The 22,434-nt window shown below is 36.3% G+C and overlaps 1 protein-coding gene across 6 annotated transcripts in view; it reads right to left on the bottom strand.

Moving 5' to 3' along the window:
- Positions 1 to 790: 790 nt before the first annotated feature.
- Gpdh1 (Glycerol-3-phosphate dehydrogenase 1) overlaps positions 791 to 22,434 on the bottom strand; it is a 57,184-nt gene continuing 35,540 nt past the window's right edge. The window contains exons 10-11 of one of the 6 annotated variants that reach the window (XM_069332288.1): positions 20,055 to 21,228; positions 791 to 5,019 (exon numbers count right to left, since the gene is read on the bottom strand). In XM_069332288.1, coding sequence (XP_069188389.1) covers positions 21,180 to 21,228 — 49 coding nt within the window. In that variant the 3' untranslated portion in view covers positions 791 to 5,019; positions 20,055 to 21,179. Of the gene's footprint in view, positions 5,020 to 10,837; positions 10,874 to 20,054; positions 21,229 to 22,434 lie in introns of all 6 variants that reach the window. The other 5 variants (XM_069332281.1, XM_069332306.1, XM_069332312.1 and 2 more) reach the window with 5 other exon arrangements.

The following is a 22,434-nucleotide window of genomic DNA, read 5'->3' as shown; positions in this document are numbered from 1 at the left end:
AAATACAAATGTTAATGACTAGAATATAGGTTTTATTCACTCATTTTTTGATGAATAGCACATGCAACAACTGTTTTCAAGTTGGCTTTAATTCCTGAACTTGAGGAATTTGAAATTCAGCTTTTACACCTTTGCCACCTGCTCTTTGGTGTAGGTATTGCAGTTCTCTAATATTAGTCAATGCACAATGAAATTACAACTGAGGAAATCTTTTGAATCTTGAATCTATGCTATGTTTAATTCCATCACATTGCTCCAATATCATTATTGTACTACTATAAACTTTATAACCAAGGAGGAGAAACAAAGCATAAAAGCTGCTATTAACTTTAAATAATTGCAGGCATTTAGCTATTTAAAACAAAAGTGCCTCGGTCCTTTTCCAGCGATTGATAGAAATTTAGTATAGTTTATTGTTGCCCTTAAAATCTGGGCCTTCAGAAAATCTAATGCAAAAAGGATATTTAGATGCAATTGTGCCTGATGCCAATATCTAGGCATCAATAATTTAGCAGCTAAACTATTTGGCTTTTTTTATACTGTACCATTTTTTTAGGTACCAAAATAGGCACAAGCAAGTATTCTACCATTTATAACAATTATGGCCATAAAATACATATGCTATTTGGACTCAAATTGGTTCCGGACCCTAACAGTATGTTAAGAGGAAATTCACTAATAAAGTAACAGTACAATTTCCAAGTTCCACAAAATACAGTATACAATTGAACATGTTCAATCATCAAAATAAATGTTTAGATTCAAGGAAATCATTGCAAATAAAAATAACTGTCAATTACCTTTTATTTCTCCAGTAAATAAAATATTCCATGATGCTGCAAAATGCCAACACACTTATTATTGCACAATACTAGTACTCATTTCCATGTGCAGTAATTCTAAAGTTTAATGCTATGAAATGTTGGGAAATGCATTAGACAACTTATTTTACATATTTATATTACACAACCATTTCAAGAATCACTGCCAGTAAACTGCTTTTCCATGAAAACCACCAAGTATAATCTAGGGCAAATGTTTTCCCACTTACTGCTATGTAGCGAGCAAATTTGATCAAATTACCGACTTCTTATTTTTTATGCACAGAATGTGATCTTCAGCAGAAAGTACTTTTGCACTGTACTGAATTATTACAATGTAAAAACATTGTACACATGAAACATTTAAAATCATTAGTCATCAAGTATGGCACTAAAATAGGTAGACTTAACAAATACATATTTATTCTCATTTCCATTAGCTGCATATTTTATTATACAAAGAGTGTGTGTACAGTGCTTAATTTCTACAAATTTAAATTGTGATAAATACAGCCTCCATTTAAATGTGTTAGTCTTATGAAATTCTGAGCCTTACTGAAGGTAGGAGTTATATTATATTTGTCAATACTGTAAAATGAAGCACAAGCTTTAATCTAAATGTTGCCTTAATCTAAGCAACAGCAGGAAAAATTCTTTTATGCAATCTTGCCTTTCACATTAACTTAAATGTTAAAATGTAACAAAGCATTTAAATATGAATTTTAACAAAAACTAATACCTTCAATATATTCAGATAAAAGATCTGTAAATTCAGTCAAAAATAAAATATATAGGGCTTTCATTTACGGCTTTTTACACAAAATCTCCACACTGTACTGAATGACTGAATGAAGAAAATGCTTTTGAAGTAATCTTAACCACTTATATTGGTGTATCAATGCTAAACTTTAATGTTTTGGACTTGACCTGGATACCTTACATTTAAACTAATATATCACCGAGGTATTTGGATGTTAGCACAAGCATAGTCATTTTTATGAACTATCTAGGTTTTTATGGAAATCCTTTGTTACTTCTAACTAAATACAGTACTCAAAATTAGTTATAATACAGTAGTGACCTGAGTTGTTATGAGTCCAAAACAATTAAAAATACATGTTACTGATAGAGTAACTACAGTATTATGTATGTTTGTACTAAGTTATACATGCAAAAGTTTGAAAAATGCATAGCCAATAAGTGTCGAGATATTTTAAATTAAATTAAAGTATGAATATTAGAGTGCAGCACCAGGTTGCTAACTTTAGGTAGATACAATAGTAACTGCATGAAATGCTTGAGCATAATAAATCTCTATAAAAATGTCAAAACACTTTAAATACACAGTATAGTACCTATGAAAGGTTAGCTAATACTGTACTCTCACTGCTGTAAATAAAAAAAAAAAAAAAAAAAGTTTTGTAAATTACACTTAATGTGCAAGACAAAATACTTTGAATGCGTTGACTTGTACAAAGTAAAACTGGCACAAATTACTGAAGTAATCATGTGATGGAAGCACTGATTAAAACACATCTTCAAACCATATGAGCAAAGCCTTGTTCACTGATGTAACTTTACCAAGCCAAACGCTTCTCTAAGCATGGCAGTGCTTAAAAATAAACTCTGCTTTTTAATGCAAATCTTCTGTTTGGTCAGAAATCAAATCAAAATGATATTGTAGCCAATTCATCTATATATTTTGCTTAGACAAAGCACTCAACCGAGATGATATTTATGTTATCAAAAGTATATTGATATACAGCAAATATTACTCTTAACAAGTCATATCATTTAGATGTTAAAATTGTCTATAGTGGGCACATCAATTTGAAAACCTCCAAATTTCATTACTCTACACATTACACCAGCACCTATGCCTTTTGTGGGGGCAGGAAACTTCATATATTCTTAATGGTTCATTACAGCAATGCACCATATTACATAGAAACAGTATTTAAAATTGTACATAACATTTTGGTATTACATAACCTATAAACAGTACCTTTATCTGGCATAATGCTTTATCATTTGTTTAGTGACAAACTTTAATCGACAGCTGCTTAATAAAATTTAGTGTATAATATAACAGGTCTCTTGCTATCCTTGGGAAATACTTTTGTAAGAACCAGTTAACAGTGAAACTGATTTCTCTGTGTATGCATGTGGGGAGAGGGAGGAAAGGCTAACTACGTTTATACATAATTGACTAGGTTGCAACACAAATGTCGTGTACATATGTAGGGGTTACTGGGTCCCAGTGTTGTGGGTACAGCTGCCTTTTACAATGTACCGTGTCAGTGATTTTTGTTAAGAGTAATTTGTTAATAAAAGGTCGAATTCAAATAGTTATGACATTACAGTATGTAAAAGAAAATGAATGTGCTGCCGCTTTAACTGCAAATAGCCACCACCTTGAAAAAACTAAAAACATGGGTCTAATGTTCTGCATGTTTAAACATTGAAGGACACTTTCAGCACAAGGAAATTTAAAGTCTCAAGCTATATACAAGATAAAACTAATTTTGCAATATAGTTACTATACAAACTTTAATAATACAAGTTTCTTGCTTAATTTTATGCACACGGTTGAAGATTATAGGAACTTGTGTCCTTTGTTTATTCCAGTGAAGCTCTTATCAATCTAGTCTAGCTCTAGTCTAGCTCAATTTGGTCTAGCTCTAGTCAAGCTTTTGCAACTGATCCTTCATGAACTATGTACAAATTTTGCTAATCCACTAAAATTGAGTAATGTACTTCCTGAAAACATCAAGAAAATATATAATTTTAAACCATCTTTGCACACTTGTCTAATAAGGTAAACAAGTGATTTTGTTAAAGGTAAATCAAGGATGATGTGTTGCAAATTTTTGTTATTTTGTTTTTGTCAGCTCCGCTTTAGTTTTCAGAGTACAGTACTATCGTTGTTCATTTTGTACATTACTGTATATTGCATCTCTTCAGTTTATCAGTAACAGTTTTTAGATTAACAAGTTGGCATATTTTAGTTAAATAAAAAATCTGTAGTTCAAAATGAACACTGATGAGTAATCTAATTTATTATGATCTAGTAATTTTTTGTTTGTACCTAAAAAATTAAGTCAAATTAAATTGAGAGCTGCAGAAATGACATTTGCAAGAAAATCTCAATAAACAAAAGGTTATAACGTAAAAGAACTACAATATTGGTACATTCATTAATGTTCACTGGCCACTAGAACTAAAGACTTCAGGACAGGAATGAAAGGACTATAACGCACATTAAACAAAAGGAATGCTAAAGTATACTTTAATGAAGAGAGTGGTTGAACAGGTGGATAAGAGACCAAACTGTGGTGGAGGAAGTGTACGAACACACTGTCAATGTTATTAATGACCGAGACCAAAATTTAAGACGTGTTTGCTTAAATTAAGCCATAAAACATTTGCTCAAGAATATGTATAGTGCAAAACTTATGAATCTTTCTATTACTATTACTATCTTGTGTCATTAAAACTGGTAACTTGTGTGGTATACAGAACAAAACTATACCTTCTGCACACTTATTCCAGTTTTTGCAAAAAATACTTTCTGCATTTCTAAAGCAGAATTTTTGCCGAGTAAACATTCACTTTTATAAAGTATAAATGGTTTGCATGTAAATGTCAAAAAACTAAAAAAGGTACTTGATAAATATGGCATTACAGAAGAGTGCAGTACAAGAACTTTTAAACTTTTGTTGCCTCAATTATAATTGTTGTGGGGACAACAGGAGATCACATTTATATAACATAAGGGGACAAACTTCCCTTAATCTTAATCTTTAACAAGAGTTAATCAGTAAATGTTATCCCTCTCTAATTCAAAACTAATTTTAATAGCAGTACAGTATATACAAACACTGATATGATAAACATATATTGCGAAAGGAGAAATTATTCACAAGACAACTTTAGGAGATTAGCACACATGGAAACTGGAGGACCCACCGATCTACCATATATAAAGTTCTGATAAACACTCAAATATTTTATTTATATATTTTTATATAAAAACCAAAACAAAAAATAGTAACTTACTTAACGCCATCACAGAATGCCCACATTATTTCTATGACAAGATGTATAATTCATTCGCAGAAAATAGTAAAAGTCTTATTTCTGAAGCTTTTAATCTTGGCATTATGCGACTGGTGTGTGTTGTTCATCGAAAGAGCACCTGTTAATGGAAAAAACACTTTACAAGTAATTCCAGTAAACATCAGGTAAATGCCTAGCCAGCAATTTCTACTTTTCGTAACAATGATATTTACTGTTCAACTTTAACCAATTAGGGTGACTATCTTTAAATAATCTAAGAATGGTAAGAGTACACCTTATACAAAATTAAAGGGCAATGTACAGTAATTATTTACTTGTGATTTATTTGGTGTTGTGTTAATACTGTAATATGCCCTTAACTAAAATTTGTAGGTTATATTCAGATCGATTTTTTTTATACAATGCCGATTCATTTGATCAACATCAGTAAGTTAATACTGCACTGTAATACAGCTGCAATACATAAACAAGAGAATTCTCTTCTTTATAACAATGTAAACATTGATGCTTTAAACATGCACAATACAACATTTACTAGTTTTTAACAGCTTGCCAGTACAGTACATTAAGAGAACCACTCAAAGTTTGCAATGTTCAGCATAAATTCAGGCAATTTTCTAAGATTTTTTTTTCCACATCTGTATGTCCTGTAGTTATTTAAATTATACCATAACATGCTACATACAGTAGAAGTAACTTTTGGTGCAGTTCAGGGTGCACGAGAAGGAGAGAACGGAAAAAGATTAATATGTACTGTATTTAGTACTAAAATGAGATCTAAAAGTCACGGGTTTTACTATATTGCTTTGAAGTGCATTTTACATTAACTTTTGTAACCGAGTATATATTGGGACTGATTTTGTACCTTGCACTAATAATACATAACCAATCCAAAAGCCTAACCTATGCATGGGTACATTACTTTAGGATGGCCAAATTTCTTCTTACCTCTATAAATATTTGTTTTATCTGCTGAAATTCCTTTGCTCTTTTCATCAAATATATATAAAAAAAGATATACAGTACTGTATACATGTAACTCGCACAACCCAGCCCAAGGCTTGGCTTTGCTTTTTGTGACCCCACGATCAATCTGGTTACTTCCGTTTGCAACCAGAGGCTGACGTAGCCATTACAACCTGCTTAACCTTGTACATCCTCCTTTGTCCTGGTAACATTTTATATTGATTAGTATGTTGAAAATTCATGGAAACTTTGACGTTTACTATTCTTAATTAAGTTTGTGGCATCTCTACTTTTCATTGTGGTTATGACATACCCACTGAAGTGTGTCTCACTATGGTATGACATTTTAGTGACAGATCAGGGATCAGTCCAAGTATTTTCCCCATGTATAGATTATGACTAATCAAGGTCTCCCTATGCCAACAACTGACCACTTTCAGGATGCAACCCACAATAGTTACCAAACTCCCAGGTACTGTACTTACTACTAGGTGAACAGACACATCAGGGGAAAGAAAACTTCCAAACATCTGTTCTGTGAGAATTGAACCCATGACTTTAGGTGTGAACCAATTGTGCTGACCACTGCATTCCTTTTCATATCTTCATTCCAGAGAATATTCAGTGCTTTGAGATAGTACACAAGTTTGTAATTTCAAAGCCAAAAACCATTCATGTGCCAACATCTACCAGGCATATTAGCCATAAAATGAGAGTTTGAAAAACACTGACAAGTCTTCTCACCTTTACAAATGTTCTAACCACAGATCACCTTTAAAAAAAAAAAAAAAAAAAAAAAAAAGTTTCAAAATTAAGCTGAAGTTAGTCAATACACGTGCACCAAACATCCCATTAGTAGTACAGTAATAGTTTGCTTAAGTCGACAAAATCTTTATGAAAGGATAGGAAGCAAAGATGCATGATAATACCTTACTGATCTCCCTGATACCAATTCCTTATCATACCCAATTAAATAAATAACCATACCTTGAGAAATAGTGATACCATAGTGAAGAGAAGGAAACCCAAGACTAAATAATAAACCCAATATCAAATAATTTACCTGAATGTGTGTGATGCCATCATCTCTACTGGCTCTGTAATGAAACCAACCCAACACACTTCCATACACCAGGGGGTGTTCCAGTCCTTGGGCATCGTCCAAACAATGGGGCACAGGATTGAATTCCTTGGAATATCATTCGCACATCTGGATCATGTCTTCCTTGGGCATCACCCATACACTAGGGATAGGGGGGGGGGAGGTGTTGTATGCCTTGGGCATCATCCACATCAAGTATACAGTATTAGCCTAGCATCATCCATGCAGGGGGGGGGGGGGGTGTATTCACTGACGCAGCCATACAAGGAATATTTAATACTTAATTTTGAGACTTCATAAACTGTACAGTTTACATATAATGTACACAACTCTAAATGATGGGAAAATTACCTTAATTAACACAATGGTGTGGACAAACCAAAAAATATAGTAATGGTTTGCAGTAAAATTTTTATAAATCTTTCATTCCCCACCTTTCACATTGTATTACAGATATGTAGTGGATATTTTGTCAATTTAAATTAATAATTTAAACCTAGAAGTTTACATCCCTTATTTTTTATCTTTAGATTATATTACCAACTCAACTATGGGCTGATAAACACTTAAGCAAAAAGCCAATGGTAAATGTTGTTCAATTAATCATGAGTTAAACTTATTGCAAGCTGAAACCAACATTGGAGGGAAGAGGAGAGCTGGGCATAAGGGCTGAGAAAGTAGCATCGACTCACTTTAAATGAACAATGAGAGGAAGCTATTTTAAGGAAAAGAATGATTGCCATGAAAGCCAAAAGAATGCAGTCGAGTCAAAATGTTGCGTCTCCAGGTGGTGTCAAACCGAGGTTGAGGGGGGGGGGGTTAATGCAATGAACTGCCTCTTTCTAGGCGAGCTCTGTGGCTCCCTAAAGCTATCTTGCCGAGGTGTTTCCAAATTACCAGGTCACGTCAACTGTAGAGTTCTGTTTGGCCTATCTACCAGGGACCAGAGCCAGAACCTGGACCCCCCCCCCCCCCTTACAGAGGTGCAGAGATCAGGTGACAATATCACTACTCTGAAACCATTCAAAAAAGCAAGCCAATACAGACCACTGATGGATGTGAAGAAGCTGAAGCTTCAGAAGCACCAAAAACAACAATGTAAAGAAATTATCGAATGTCTCAAAACAAGCATAGGCTTGTTAGATTACTCCTTCCCCAACAGTTGGGGGGGGGGGTCAAAGCTCCCCATCCCCTTCAGCCTTTCACACCAGTTCTGGAACAGATGTGCAGATGACACCTACCAAGGGAATCACCTGGGAGGAGGAGAAACCACTGCCAGTCATGACAGACAAGACAACAGGTCTAGTGACACGACCAAAGACAACACAGGCATGATGCGGTCTGGGAATATTAAGTAAATACCAGATCCCCTGCTAGACTACCAAAACCCCACCACCCAAATAACATCCAGGACATGTTAGCAAACAGTTGTGAGAGCAACTAGCCATCTTGGGCACAAGAGTAGACAACAGGCTGGCAGGCTGGACTGACACAAAGATCTGAGAAAGACTAGCATTGGAATAGGGAACCAAGGAAACGATCAACCCATAAAGCATCCACCGAGGCAGAATCGGTGGCACAAAGGAAGTGGCAGAACTGTCACAACACATGATGCACCCCCTGTCTGAACCAATTGAGCATCAATAACCAAAAGACCCCTCTGGAAGCCCACTGCATCATTCTTTGTCAGAAAAAAATGATGACTGCAGAATGAAAATAATGCCCACCAGGGCAAAAGGACAAACCACACTGCCGAAGGACAAGAAGCTCCCAGCTCTAGAACTGGAGGCGAGCAGCAACAGGAAAATAGTCAAATCCTGGATTGAAGAAAAACATTGCCAAGAAACCTAATACTGCTGCCATGAAGACAGCATAGGTAGCAGACCATCAAATCAGTCACCTACTCACCTTGGAGATGGCAATAAAGATGTAATAGAAATCAGATGTGAAGAGCCTGGAGAAGTTCAAACCAGCAAGCTATGTCACTGGACTGATATTCTGAAAGCGGAAGAGATATTGAAAAACACTAGCCAACCCAGCCGATTGCTCTGTTCGGATACCAAGCAATCGGCTGAAACCAAGGCCGAGCTGGCCATCAAGGAAGCAGAAGGACCCCCCTTTTCCTGGTAGGACTACTCCATGGCTAGGACTGTAGCAACAGCAGGACCGGAGGGATAAAGGTACAGGAACCAAATCTTGTATAAATTATAAAATATTTAATAAATTTAGATACAAATTTATATAAATTTTGTATAACTGTATAAAGTATATAAATTTCATATATGAAACGGTAGTGAATTCATATGCAAGCAATGTACATAAAGTGCACAGTTACAGTCCCGCTCCTGTGCCAAGCAAATCCACCACGGACTCACCATAGCCCGTGCTACTTGCAACTTTGTTCCCAGTAGCTCAATCTACAACAATAAAGCCAATATACAGAGTTTCAGGTTACATCATTTTACTGCATTTTCCACGGGTGTCTGCCAACTCCAAGATGATCTAGTTGTTTAAGCAACAGTCTAAGCTCCACTTATTTTACCAGATTAAATATATTTTGATTTGGAGAACCATATTTATTCATTCATAATAATCAAGATCATGTAAATGAGGAGCCAATAAGTCTAGGTTACACTGTAGTGTACATTACATCCTAGGAAAATTTGGTTCCAAAAACCAAATAGAATACATTTAATTTTTCAAACTCTTTGCATTTTCAATAATTTAGAATTAGTATGTCAGTAGTCAACCATTATCAAGACGTTTGCTCTAGAGACATTTCTTACTGTACCACTTTTGGTCGGCAGATGGACTTCCCACTGCCATCTGGCTTGTCAAGGTACAATTGAATTCACAACCAAGGTGGTTTTCCGTGGAACTGCTAAATTGCTATTTATTCCACAACTACTTGTCTCAATCTTTTCTAGACTTTCACATTAGCTTGACAATGAATACCATTTTCTCGTGTATTTTTCTAGGAAGTCTATACCAAAGCAATTTTTCTTTTTAGTGCAGTAGCTTGAAGCTCAACTCACAAGCCGTGATCCCCGGGTTCAATTCCCAGGCAGGATAGAAATAGTTTGGCACATTCCCTATTGCCTAATGCCTTTGTTCACCTAGTAGTAAATAGGTACCTGGGAGTTACCTAACTGTTGTGGGGTTGCATCCTGGGGAGGGTCAGTAGTTCAACCAAGGGAAAGGAGGGAGGGGGGGGGGGGTTACTTGATACAGACCTAAGTACTGTATACACTTTATATAAATATATGTACACAGGCTTTCTGTCCAACAAAATGAATTCTACCCATTTTTTAAGCGCAAGGAAATGTCAGCTGCTTCATTTAAGCATCAAATAAATCAGAATATAGAAGATTAGTTTCCCATGCACAATGAAATCACAATGTGATGCATCAAATGAGAAAATCAGTAGGCACCACAAGGAGGCTTCAAACCCCCACATTTGGTATTCCCAAGTCTACACCACTACACCTATTGATTTTCTTAAATGTTTCCCACGATTTTAAAACGAGTGTGCAAAATAGATTTTAACCCAAGTCCACTACCCTAGGGAAAAAAAAAGATCCCAGATATGAGAACATATAAAACTATACATTTATGTGGTGAAGTACAAGTTCACCAGCTATGTAAACTTTCACAAAAGGCATTATTCTTCAATGGATTTATTATAAATTAAGAGTGCATATTACATTTATACAAAATTTTTAGAAATAACACACAAATAAAACGGGCAGATATAAGACTTGCATCAAAGTAGAAAAATTATATTGTGTATCTTTTTGCACCACATATACTGCATCTACTGACGGAGGAAAGCAACACAAGCAGTACTAAACTTTCTTCAGTGACTTACCACAAGCTCGATGACTAGAGCCTAGACTTAAATGACCTTGAAAATAAAGAGCAAGAAAACTGTTAATGTAATGATACTGTATAACAATGTGCTTTAATATACTTACTTATCTCTCTCATCTCATTTTTCTCTTGTAATGTATCTTTCATTTATCAATTCTGATTGAAATTACCTACTTAAAATTATCTGCTAGATTAAGGACCTGCCCGAAACGCTGCGGGTACTAGTGGCTTTACAAGAATGTAAATACTGTACTATCCAATGTATTCTCTCAAACCCAATGTACCTTCTTGTATATATATAAATAAAATAAATAAAATAAAATAAAAGTATATAGTATAGCCGTCTCATAATACCAAAGAAACCTAATTTTCTCCAAAGTGATGTTGACAATTCTAAAATAGAAGCTTCATACAATAAATATCTTTTACTTTAGCACATGACACACTAAGCCAGGCAGGTATACTATTAAACTGTATGGACACTGTACAAAGTAAAAAAAAATATGCTCTACCAATATACGGTCAAGTCACCAGTATCTGCCAACTAATCAAGTTTTTGCTTTTTAAAATCGGAGCTAAAAATATAAATACCTCTACAGAAACACGGTATGCACGATAAAAAGAAAGATGCTCTGCTTTAACCACTGCACTGCGCAAAGCGCCTTTAGGCGCTCAGAGAGTTGTGCATTTTGTTTTTTAATTTGGCTATATATTAATGTTTTTTAATGTTTTCATCACTATTTGTGTTTTGAAATGTAAATAGTTGACTTTGGAAACATTGACATTAAATTTACCTGAACATTTGTAAAAATAACAAAAATATGTCCTTGACAATTGCACCAAGACGTTTTTGCCGAAAATAGGTGAGCAGTGCAAGGGTTAAAATGACAATCTCTTCTGTGATCCAATGCTTCAAAACGGTGACCAAAAGTACATAGGTGGTCCGATATAAAGCACTGCACAAAGCGAGACATTCTGGGTGCCGGTTTCCGGACAGAGCAATCGTCCATTTTTATCAGAATGCATTACACCAAAGTATTTTATAGTTTTCCAATTGTCGGGGACAAGGAGCCTGTACTTATACTTATTGAGATCACCCTTGGCAAACTATTGACCTAGATGCAACTCAACAATTGTCTAACTCTCGGGGTACCTTTTTACTGCTAAAGGAAGAGAAGTAACATCAGGTAAATGAAAACGTGCCAAATCATCTCTCCTTCCCAGAGATGGAAGCTTGGATCCTCAGTTGTGAGCCGACAATACAGTCCAATATGCTACAGGACCCTACGATCAATGTAATCACCCCCCTCCCCAGTTATTTTAATATTATTCAGCAATACAGTACAGTACTCCGATACCATCATAATATACTGTACATGGTTCCTGGATGTTGGCGTAATGGTAATGACAATGGGCTAAGGATTTGATATTCCTTGACATGATAGTAAAGTGTGTGAATAGTAACCCCCCCTTTTTTTTTATTCCTCCCCCCCCCCCCCCCCCAGTACTGGCATGAGAGACTGATGCCAGTATTTAACCACATCCTTTATCCTCAAGGTATCTTTCTAGGTACTTACCCATGTAGTCCAGCAGTTTAGAACTATACTTCTGACAAGAAAACGCTTAAATAAAATATATAGTGGCTTTACAAGAATGTAATTACTATGCTATGTATCCTCACAATCCCAATGCACCTTTTATATAAATAAATAAATATCTTGAAACTTTGCAATTAAAAACCTTCATAAAATCATGGAAAAGCAAGGTTCTAATATTTAGTCTAAAAGTGAAATCAAATATGCCAGTAACTAAGTATACAAGGTACTGATATTACAGTAACTTAAAAAGGTATCTAATGTAAAAATTATTTGAATCGGTATCTTGTATACTCTGGGTCACTGGCATTTGTAGTTCCATTTTTATCCACGAGAACAAGTGTAACAGATTTCATCATCATTATTAAGATGCCAAGGACTGGATACTGGCAACTTTATAATTTTATTATATTACTATATAGTAAAGTACAGTACTACTGTGCTTAAATAAAATTTACCATTAGGCATAAAAATCGGTAAACATGTTATCTTTTACTATAAAATTTTAATTTAAAGTTGTCTTAATTTCTTTTTTAATTTCTGAATTAAGTTCTCTGCATGATATTTTTCTAAGAAAAACATAGTACTGGAGAATTTATAATACCTCTTGTAATAATCATACATCTATTACAGTATCAAATTCACTATTACTTTATCATACTGTTGGCCGATTTAGAATATCTGAGGCAGTTACTCTTTAAACTATGGAAATAAATTTATACCAGTACATTTAGAGAATGAGAATAACTTGAGAAAGGAAAATGAGATTTAGAATAAATGATACAAGCAGAACAGCAATAAAAACAAATGGTATCAAGATCTAACTGAATTTTTTGTAAACTGTACTAGAACTACAAACATCAAGCACATAACTATGTGCACCTATCCCCACAAGACAAGGTCCAAAGAAACACTAATCATACTTTTGCTCCAAAAAACAGTGCCAATCCTCGAAGACGAGTAATGTCCGATTTTATGCATGCGAGTAAGGAGGCAGGCAGGCAAAACATCTGGGCGACTTGAACCATCTCATCTACTGGGGCTAGCATATAGTTAGTTGACACAAAACTACCACTGCCCTTGCCATTTCCACCTGTCTTTACTCAGAATACATAATGTGTTTTGCTTTGCCTATACTTTATGAGCATTTCTGCTTTGAGTAGCTATGCTCCCCCCATGTTTATGGGAAACCAGATTCTGGTCCTGGTGTTCAGCAAACATGAAAGCCTAGAGGCCTGATAGTTTTGTGGATATCAGTGGCACCAAGAAGTTACCAAGGGCCAGCCCAGAATATTTTTTAGCATTTTTTTGGAGGGAAGGGGAACTCTGCCAAACATCTGACTAAAAGATTACAGTAATATAGAGGCAAAGCAAGTGGTTAAGTAAAATGACTTGGACAAATTAAAAAATTCTTAACTGGTTGTGCATTATTGGTACAAGAAATAAGTAGGTAATCACGACAAGAAGAAACCAAGCCAGGAAGCAACACAGTACGTAGCACTGGCCACATTGGAAGCACAAGTAATCCAGGCTTAAAAAGTTACATGGAAAGAAAATTACAGTATACCCCTTTTCTAGAAGTATTAAATTGTTTGTTGATTTACTACATTTACTCAATGGATAAATTTATGTTCATTGATGTTTCTACACAGGATTCAACAGGAGATCAAATCATCTTTCATTCATTAAGCATCTACATAATGAATGCAAGACTGTAGTTTTATGATCAATATAGTACAGTACTGGTTAAGTAAATACCCTAAAAAGTCTAATGAGGAAAATATAATACAAGCCAAAGAGACAGTACAGTATTACTATATTTTGAATGTACCATATATTAAATGAACATTTATGCCACCCTTAAATATTATGTTAACATCTTAAAAGTCATTCATAAATTTGTATTCTAATCTAGAACTAAAATTACTGTAAAATAATTTTAAATAAAAATTACAGTAATTTTACCGTATTTTACAGTAATTACAATGTACTTTAAATTACTACCATAAAATAGCCATAGCCATTCCAGGTAACTTATCCAAATTGCTCTAGTACTGAATCTGGACTATTTGGTCTGTTATTTGGATAATTATGATCAATAAATTATATATAAACTTACAAGTTCTCACTGTGATGGTGGTCAATTTAAAAATCATGTTGGGTCAAGGCCAATATGGATACCCAAGTTACCTGTACAAAACTAGAAAAAACTACACCACAACTTGTTAATTTCTATAAAACTCTTGTACTCCACTATTTAATCAAACTTTACACAAGACCATTAACGCCCCCCCCCCTTCCTTTACAACTCAATGTGGCACATTATTTAATTTTACAAATTGATATTTGAGATTGAATAATGAGCACTGTTGTAGTTCATAAATGATCAGAGCCATCATGTGTACTCCCATGTGTTTTTGTTTATAATTTTGATCTTCCATTTATTATCGGCCAAACTACATAAAACCAGCATTGAATAAGGAAATGTCTCTGAAGGCCTCCTTTGTGGTTCCTTGCTACCTGGCAAGCTCCACTCAATTCAGTTCACGCCAGGCCATTGCCAGTCACGAGCCTACCAAAGCCCAGAAACAAAAATCTGGCCTTTTCTAAAGAGGTGCAAGGAGTAGGAAGATCATAGATTACCCCTAAACGAGAAAAGATGTGAACAAGTTAGGCAAGGTGGTGGTGAAGGCCAAAACTCTGTGTTACAAGACAGTACAAGGAAGACTGAACACCATGAGCATTTCATCTTTTAGTTACTGTACACTTTAGTAATTACACACCGGGCTTGTAAAGCAGCAGCCACCTGATAAGCCAAGCTCCTAGAATCAGACTGCTGAAACAGACCCAGTGACCATGAATGTTGCAGGCTTCAAGGTACCTGTATAATGTATTCCCCACCAAACAGGTGATGTGACAGAGGCAGCAAGAATACCTGTATATTCAAACCAAGAGACATTCTTCAAACTTGCAGCTTAACACTTTCGCTCGGGGATGACGCAGCATTGCGTCATCCGTTTACTGGCGGTAATGCCGGGGATGACGCAGCATTGCGTCATCCACTTTAAAAATTCGCCAAAAATCAGGTTTGTATCCGATTTTTTGGGGACTGGTTTTAAAATGTGCGCCGATGTCTTCCCATTTCCTTTGTTGAGCCTCGTGGCCCTCAGGCGGCTTGGCACACGCCGTGGGCCCATTGTCTTTGCTCCACTGTTGTGACCAATGTCGTCTCCCCTCGCATCTCAAACGTGTGAACATTTCGGCTATTTTCCGTGGCTATATTTCTTACTGCGGCTTTAGAAACTATCTACGCTTACTCCACGATGGATAGTAATCATGAACAAGGCCCTTCCAGGAAGAAAATTGCGAAAGAAAGGCTTGAAAAGGGTGGGAATTGGGAGTGTAGTAGGAAGGCCTCTGAGCGCTCACTCACGGCTAACGCGTGGCCCGTCTTCAACTCGTCGGCGGTTGGAGCGTGACCAGGTGTTTTTTTTTATATGCTAATGTTCCTCTAGAGAATTTTATTACGAACCCATTGAGACCAAAATGAAAGACCTAGGACAAAAATTGAGGTGACCAGAGTGAAAATAGTGAAAACATTTTATCCCGTTTGCGCGCTCCCGGGTAACTCGTTCGCACTTTCTCTGTTTGCTGCGGGTAATTAGCCGGGCTTTTGGAGTTTATATGCATTTAGTGCTGTAGAGAATTTTATTGCGAACACAATGATACCAAATTTATTCTCGTAGAAGGAGAATTGAGGTGACAAAGTTGAAGAGAGTATACACTTTTCGGAATTAACGCGCGCTTCCGTGACACGCTGGGGCCCATATCGCCCTGTCGAGGGGTGGCGCGCGGGGTGAGCGAAAGTGTTAAAACTGCCAAGTGCATACCTGGTCCCAAAGGGTACATGAAGCAAGAACACCAAGCACAGGTGCCACTCACTAAATGTTAAATACTTAAAACAGCCCAGGTGCACAGTTCCCTGATGGTACACAGGTGGTACTAACAAGAGAACTGCTTCACAACCAAGTGGTTCATGAATCACATGGCTTTGCTGTCCCATTCTCTATGCTTTGCCTTGCTGTTTGAAGGTTATGGTTTGTCCACCTTTGTGGCAGCCTCCTCTGTTACCATATCTACAACACCCTGCTCCTTGCACCTCTTCAGGAGACTGTTTTGGCCTTTGGTCCCCAGGTATGTAAACATTACTCACAAGGGCCTGTGTGGATTGAATTGGGTGGAGCTTGCCAGGGAGCCACGAAGAGCCCTCCCATAAACAAATACTGTACTATTATTAAAATAAGGTCACTATAGTATACTATATTGTAAACCTTACTTTTTATTATTATTTCAGATACAAGACAATGCTCTAAACAAGCCATTCATTAGACTTGCAAATACCAGTTTTTCCATGAAGCTAACAAGAGTTTCATCATTATTCATTACTGTGGCAATATGACATGCAAGACCAACATTTCCATTTACCATGGAATCCTCCCATACAATACTTCCACTGCACAAGCTGCATGATCATTACTTTCCCACACTTGTTAAGTTTCTTGAAACTTTTATCTTTGGAAGACTGCAATAAGTGTTTTGATAAGTTTTTTCTGCATGACGGCAACTGATATTTGATACTGTACTATACTTAGAGACTTGGAACCCTCCAAAAAATTACCAGATTACACTAGTATGTTTGACCACCAACAGTGTCAAGTATTGGGGGCTACAAGATTATTAGCCTTATTCTGCTATATTAAAAAATGTGCCTTAAAGTTTCAAAGCATGGAGACATTTTGCACCCCCCCCATCCTATATTAGTTGAACTGATCCCAGATTAAACTAGTTATAAAAAATAGCATTGTATATAATAGTAAAGCAAAATGTATATTTCAAAGCTAATAACAAGCACTTATAAATCAATGCTTTTTTTTAAATGGGCTTGTGGTAGAGTTTGGGATTACAATAATGATAAGTGTTAGAAAATTAAATCATGTTTTAAACTTCCTCCACAATGTGTTCCCAGATCACAACCAATGTACTACAGTACAACATATCGGTACCAGCAGAAACTATGCAGGATGACTACACACTAAATATACATTACTTAACCTTTTGAGAACATATACTTTGGAAACTAGTGGAAAATATTTAACCCCCTCAATGTGCAGTTAGTCAAAATCGTCACCTCGCCTGTGCACGGAAAAAACTTCTGTTTACGCAGTACAGTATGTACACACTAGCCGAGCTGAAGAGTTGACGTGTGCTAGGAGACCAGTATGGCACTGGAAGACTAGACACACAATTTGCCGACTCGTGGTGTAGAGGTGAAGACTAATGATCAATTTAGACGATTTTAAGTTCTTGGCTTGACTTGGTTTACATAATGCATTGTTAGTATTTAATAAATATGTAAACATAATTAAGACCGAGTACTGTATATAAATCTACAAATGTAATATGCACACCTATACAACATTTAACTCTGCTCTTGCCACAGCTCATAGGACGTTTCATGGGAAAATGAGTAGGTTGCTACAGCTGCATTAGCAAATGTCATCCAGAAATGTGTCTTTTCTACCTGCGATTGAATATAAGGATTCAACAATTGCAAGTCACTAGTACATGATAACCTCATCAGGCCAAAACTGCCAGTATGTATATATTCAAAGCTTTATACGACAATGCTGGGAAGACAGAACACAACGAGCGCAGTGCTCATCTTTTAACTACACTTAGTTCTTTCATTTTGAATTGCTTATTATGTAATTACCTAACATTACATCCAAATAGATGCATTATAATTGTAGGGGCCAGGCAGTACTGTAAGGTCCTGGTCGTATAGTTGGGTTCATTCTCTATCCACAATCAAGAATTTTGGGTTCGAATCCCAGGAGAAACCAAATGACTGGGCGCATTTCCCATCACTTAAGGCCCTGTCCACCTAGCAGTGAATAAGTACCGAAAAATTAGTCGGCTTGTTGTAGGGTTGCATCCTAGAGTCATTCAACCCTGGGAAAGAGGGGAAGCCTAGATACAAGCCTAGTATGCAGTTACACCTATTCTTGCATCTACAGTATGCATGGAATTAAGTAATTAGCAAAAGATGGCACCAAACCAGGAAGGCTTTGTAGCACAATCAAATGTGCAGAATAATCAGAGGGTGCTAAATATCACCATGGATGCCACAGTATGCATGAAATGGCCATTTGTCCAAAAAAAAAAAAATGAATTTAATTATAACTATTTGCATTTATATAAAAAATAGAAAACTAAAATGGGCAAATGACTACTAGTGCAATGGCCTCGGGATTAACATGCATCAACCAACCTTGAAGTTATAAAAAAGTAATACTTTAAAAAAATCTATACATAGTACACCCATGACTTCCTTTGATATGCTGTACATACAGTAATTTAAAATTAATGTAATCACTTCCTGTATAACAATTTACATTTCCTTATAGGATTCAGGTTAACAAAATAAGGGTGAATGAAGAAAGATGACAAAAATGGTCTCAAACTAAACCCCCTAATGTGTGGTTATCAATTTACTCCTTAGCCTGTCCATTCTCAAAAAGTAACAAAAATATACAAGATCCAAGATGCAAAATGTAACGAAAAGCAGAAATAAACATCTGCTTCTTTACTGGTGTGGTGACCCGTAGAAATTATCTGGGATGCAGGCTCAGCCAGCATCTATCAACACCAGTAGCAGGGTTTCTTCAACACTGCAGTACACAGCAGATACTATGTGTAATGTTCCCCTTCGATGTTTACTATTTTTCACTTTCTAGTTTATTAACTACAGCATTTGCATTGAATAACTAGATTTAGGTACCTATAATTTAAAAACGTATGCAAATTTTGTTCTTTAATGTAAATTAATTTTATTTAATAAAATTGTGTACCAAGCTTGTGCTGTACTTTAAATGGTACACACGTTTGTGACTTTTGTTATTCAGACCAAATGTGAAGGCATGCGTACCTGTGTGTGTGTGTGTGTGTGTGTTCCTTTTGAGTACAGTAACAATATTCAAGCATTTTCACTGTTTGGATACATCATTATTCTCCAAGTTGAAGCCATGTCATTAGGCAAGAGTAGCATGCGAACAACAGGCAAGTAATTATCAAAAAGCACCAAGGCGGGAGAGAAACTGTCTGTCACAGTATACTCGAAAGATCCTTAATACCCCTCAAGATGCCAATACTATAGCAAAAAATAAGCAAGATGAGCAAATATCAAAGGCATCAGACTTACCAAGGATCTTACCGAGGAAGAAACGACTCAAAAGGACATCGGGGAAAGCAAGATCTACAATCATAAGGAAAATTTGGACATTCTATAAGTTTCACAAGAGCCCCCTTCACTCTGTCAAGACAACACCCTTGAGGGGAGGTACAACAGGCAAGGGTTAAGTGGAACTTCCTTGTCATGGGTAAGAAGGCAGAGTTGTTAGAGAAACATGATCGAGGCTGGGAAGGCAAACGGCTAGGAAAGGAATACAGCATTTAGTACGATTGTACTAAATTTTTACAGTAGTACAATTTTGACAATTGCAAGGGAAACAGATGAGCAATGGTCACAAGAAGCGACAAACACAGAAACCTTTTAAGTACCATACACGAGGATTTGGATGATGCCGTTTAACAGTGGGTTCACACAGCACTGTTGCCTGGGACTGGCGATGTTGATGGTGCAGTTACAGTCTGTTGCTGAAAGAATGCACAAACCACAGTACTCATGACACCGTAATGTATTCATGACACGGGATGACTGCAAAAAGATTAACAGATAGCATCACATGGAACTACAGATTAACTGCTACCTTTTGATTACCAGGACCAGTCCGAGATATATAGCATGCAAATCCTTACCAATTCTATACTGAACTAAAGCAGCCCCCTTATAATATAAGAAAAATAAAAATGAAAGGTAACTGCCATCTACAGGTGGTGGCAGGAATGGCAGCGATTATTTTGATTTAGGGGAATAGCGAGAGACAATTTAACAACCAACAAATAATTTTCAACTTCGTATTTTATAGCAAGCAAAATTCCCACTTCCCCTTACTGTCATAAAATAATTATGCTCACGAATGTGCAAATACAGTACAACGAAACATTATAACTTCCAGACACTGCAAAGAAGCACATATTTATATGATCAATTACATAAACCGAGGAAATTTAGCCATTTTAAATTTATAGTATTAAGTACAGCAATTTGATGAAGATGAAAATAGCCTTCAAATAATTCCAAAACCTAGAGTAGCCAAGAAAGTTTTTCACAAACTTAAGAACATCTGAAAAACTATTTAGTAAAGAAAAAAAAATTTGATAGAAAGCCTCATATGATTGTGGTTCATTAAATAAAGTTAACATCTGCTCTGAACTATCCAGGTCACTAGATACACGGTACTACTGATAGTGACGAGTGCACATACGCGATGTTATTTACGTAGAAACCCGCATCAACATGAAGGATGATCATGACAGAAACCTGCATAGTTTCTACCATAGGATTCATATTTAAATATGTATATTACATTTGGCAGGGCAAACACATTGGGAGTAAACACAAGCAGAGAGATGTCAAGCAAGCATATACTTTATACCAAGAGCATAGCATAAACATAATATTTTCACAAAGCACAAACTCAAATTCAAGCTACCAGACTTGGTGTGTGTGTGTGGGGCCAACAAGAGCACAACAGTGACGTGTTTCCTCAAAGGCTCCTCGTCTTAACCAAGCAAACCTGGTTTCATCGTTATTTTATAGCAGTTTGGGGGCCTAGTAATGGAAAAGATGAAAGGGTAAGCTCAAACCATACAATACATAAATACATGAACAGGAAAATATCCATGATATTTGTAATAACTAATATTACCCATATCTACTTGCTGCAGCCCATTCTACTAAATAAAAGTACTTATAGTATCAATGTGTAGTGATGGACCACCAAAAGATTGACTTGTATTTCTGAATTTGGCCAAATGAAAATCTTTACAACAACAAACAGAATCTAACCTTGCCTCTCCTAGTAATCTTAGGCCTAATACATGCTATCTTAGGTCTAATATAGAACATGTGTGCTATAATAGGCCTAGGAATATTTAGGCCTGGTTTTTAGTTTTTTTTTCTGGACCGAGTACAAAAAGTTAATTATCATATTGGTGTCCCATCACTACATATTGGTACTTTCGACAAAATAGTTACTAGAAGTACTGTACTATCATTTCAGGAGGATGGGTTGCTTGCTGCCACACTTCAAGGGTAGGATAGAGTAGGATGGAGACGAGGAGAGGATTTGGGAGGGGGGGGGGGGGGGGGGGAGACGTGAAAATGGTAATGGAAGTAGTCGATTCCATGGTGAATGGGGTGAGTGGGTCATGTGCATGGGAAAGGAGGGATGGGACACCACCACACAACCAGTCTCAGACACTACAAGGTTCACAATATTACACACAGAAATAGGGAATAGCTGCAAAGGTTAAATTTAAATGGTCATTACAGTATTACATATTTAGAGACAGGATGGGGGGGGGGGGGATTTATTTACCTGAATTTATCTGATCATCTCTAGTGGCCTTGACAGGGACAGGAAAGCAACTGCTTGTCAAATGGTCCCCACATTATTCAAGAGAATTTTTTCCAGATCAATATTTAACTGTTTATATAGGATGAGGAGAAGGCCTAAGCACAGGTGCTGATAATTTAGGTTAACCCACTTAAAGCTACCTTTTAGTATGCGACTAATTCTACAACACACACACACACAGGTATATTTGTCAGTTGAACTTTAGGCCAAGGGCTACAAAATATATGGACCAACATGATGTCCAAAACTGACTCGAGGAGCTAAATATGCTTGGGGGTAAACCTGTGCTCTTCCCTACCTCAATATGCTATGCATACCACCTCATGGAGTCAAGTCAACTAATTTAAACAGTTTTAACCTTCACACTGAGCCAAGACCTCTCAGTTCTAAAGATGGTC

The sequence above is a fragment of the Procambarus clarkii genome, chromosome 4 (assembly GCF_040958095.1).
Source record: "Procambarus clarkii isolate CNS0578487 chromosome 4, FALCON_Pclarkii_2.0, whole genome shotgun sequence".
NCBI classification, from domain to species: domain Eukaryota; kingdom Metazoa; phylum Arthropoda; class Malacostraca; order Decapoda; family Cambaridae; genus Procambarus; species Procambarus clarkii.
This window is presented reverse-complemented; position numbering and strand designations above follow the sequence as displayed.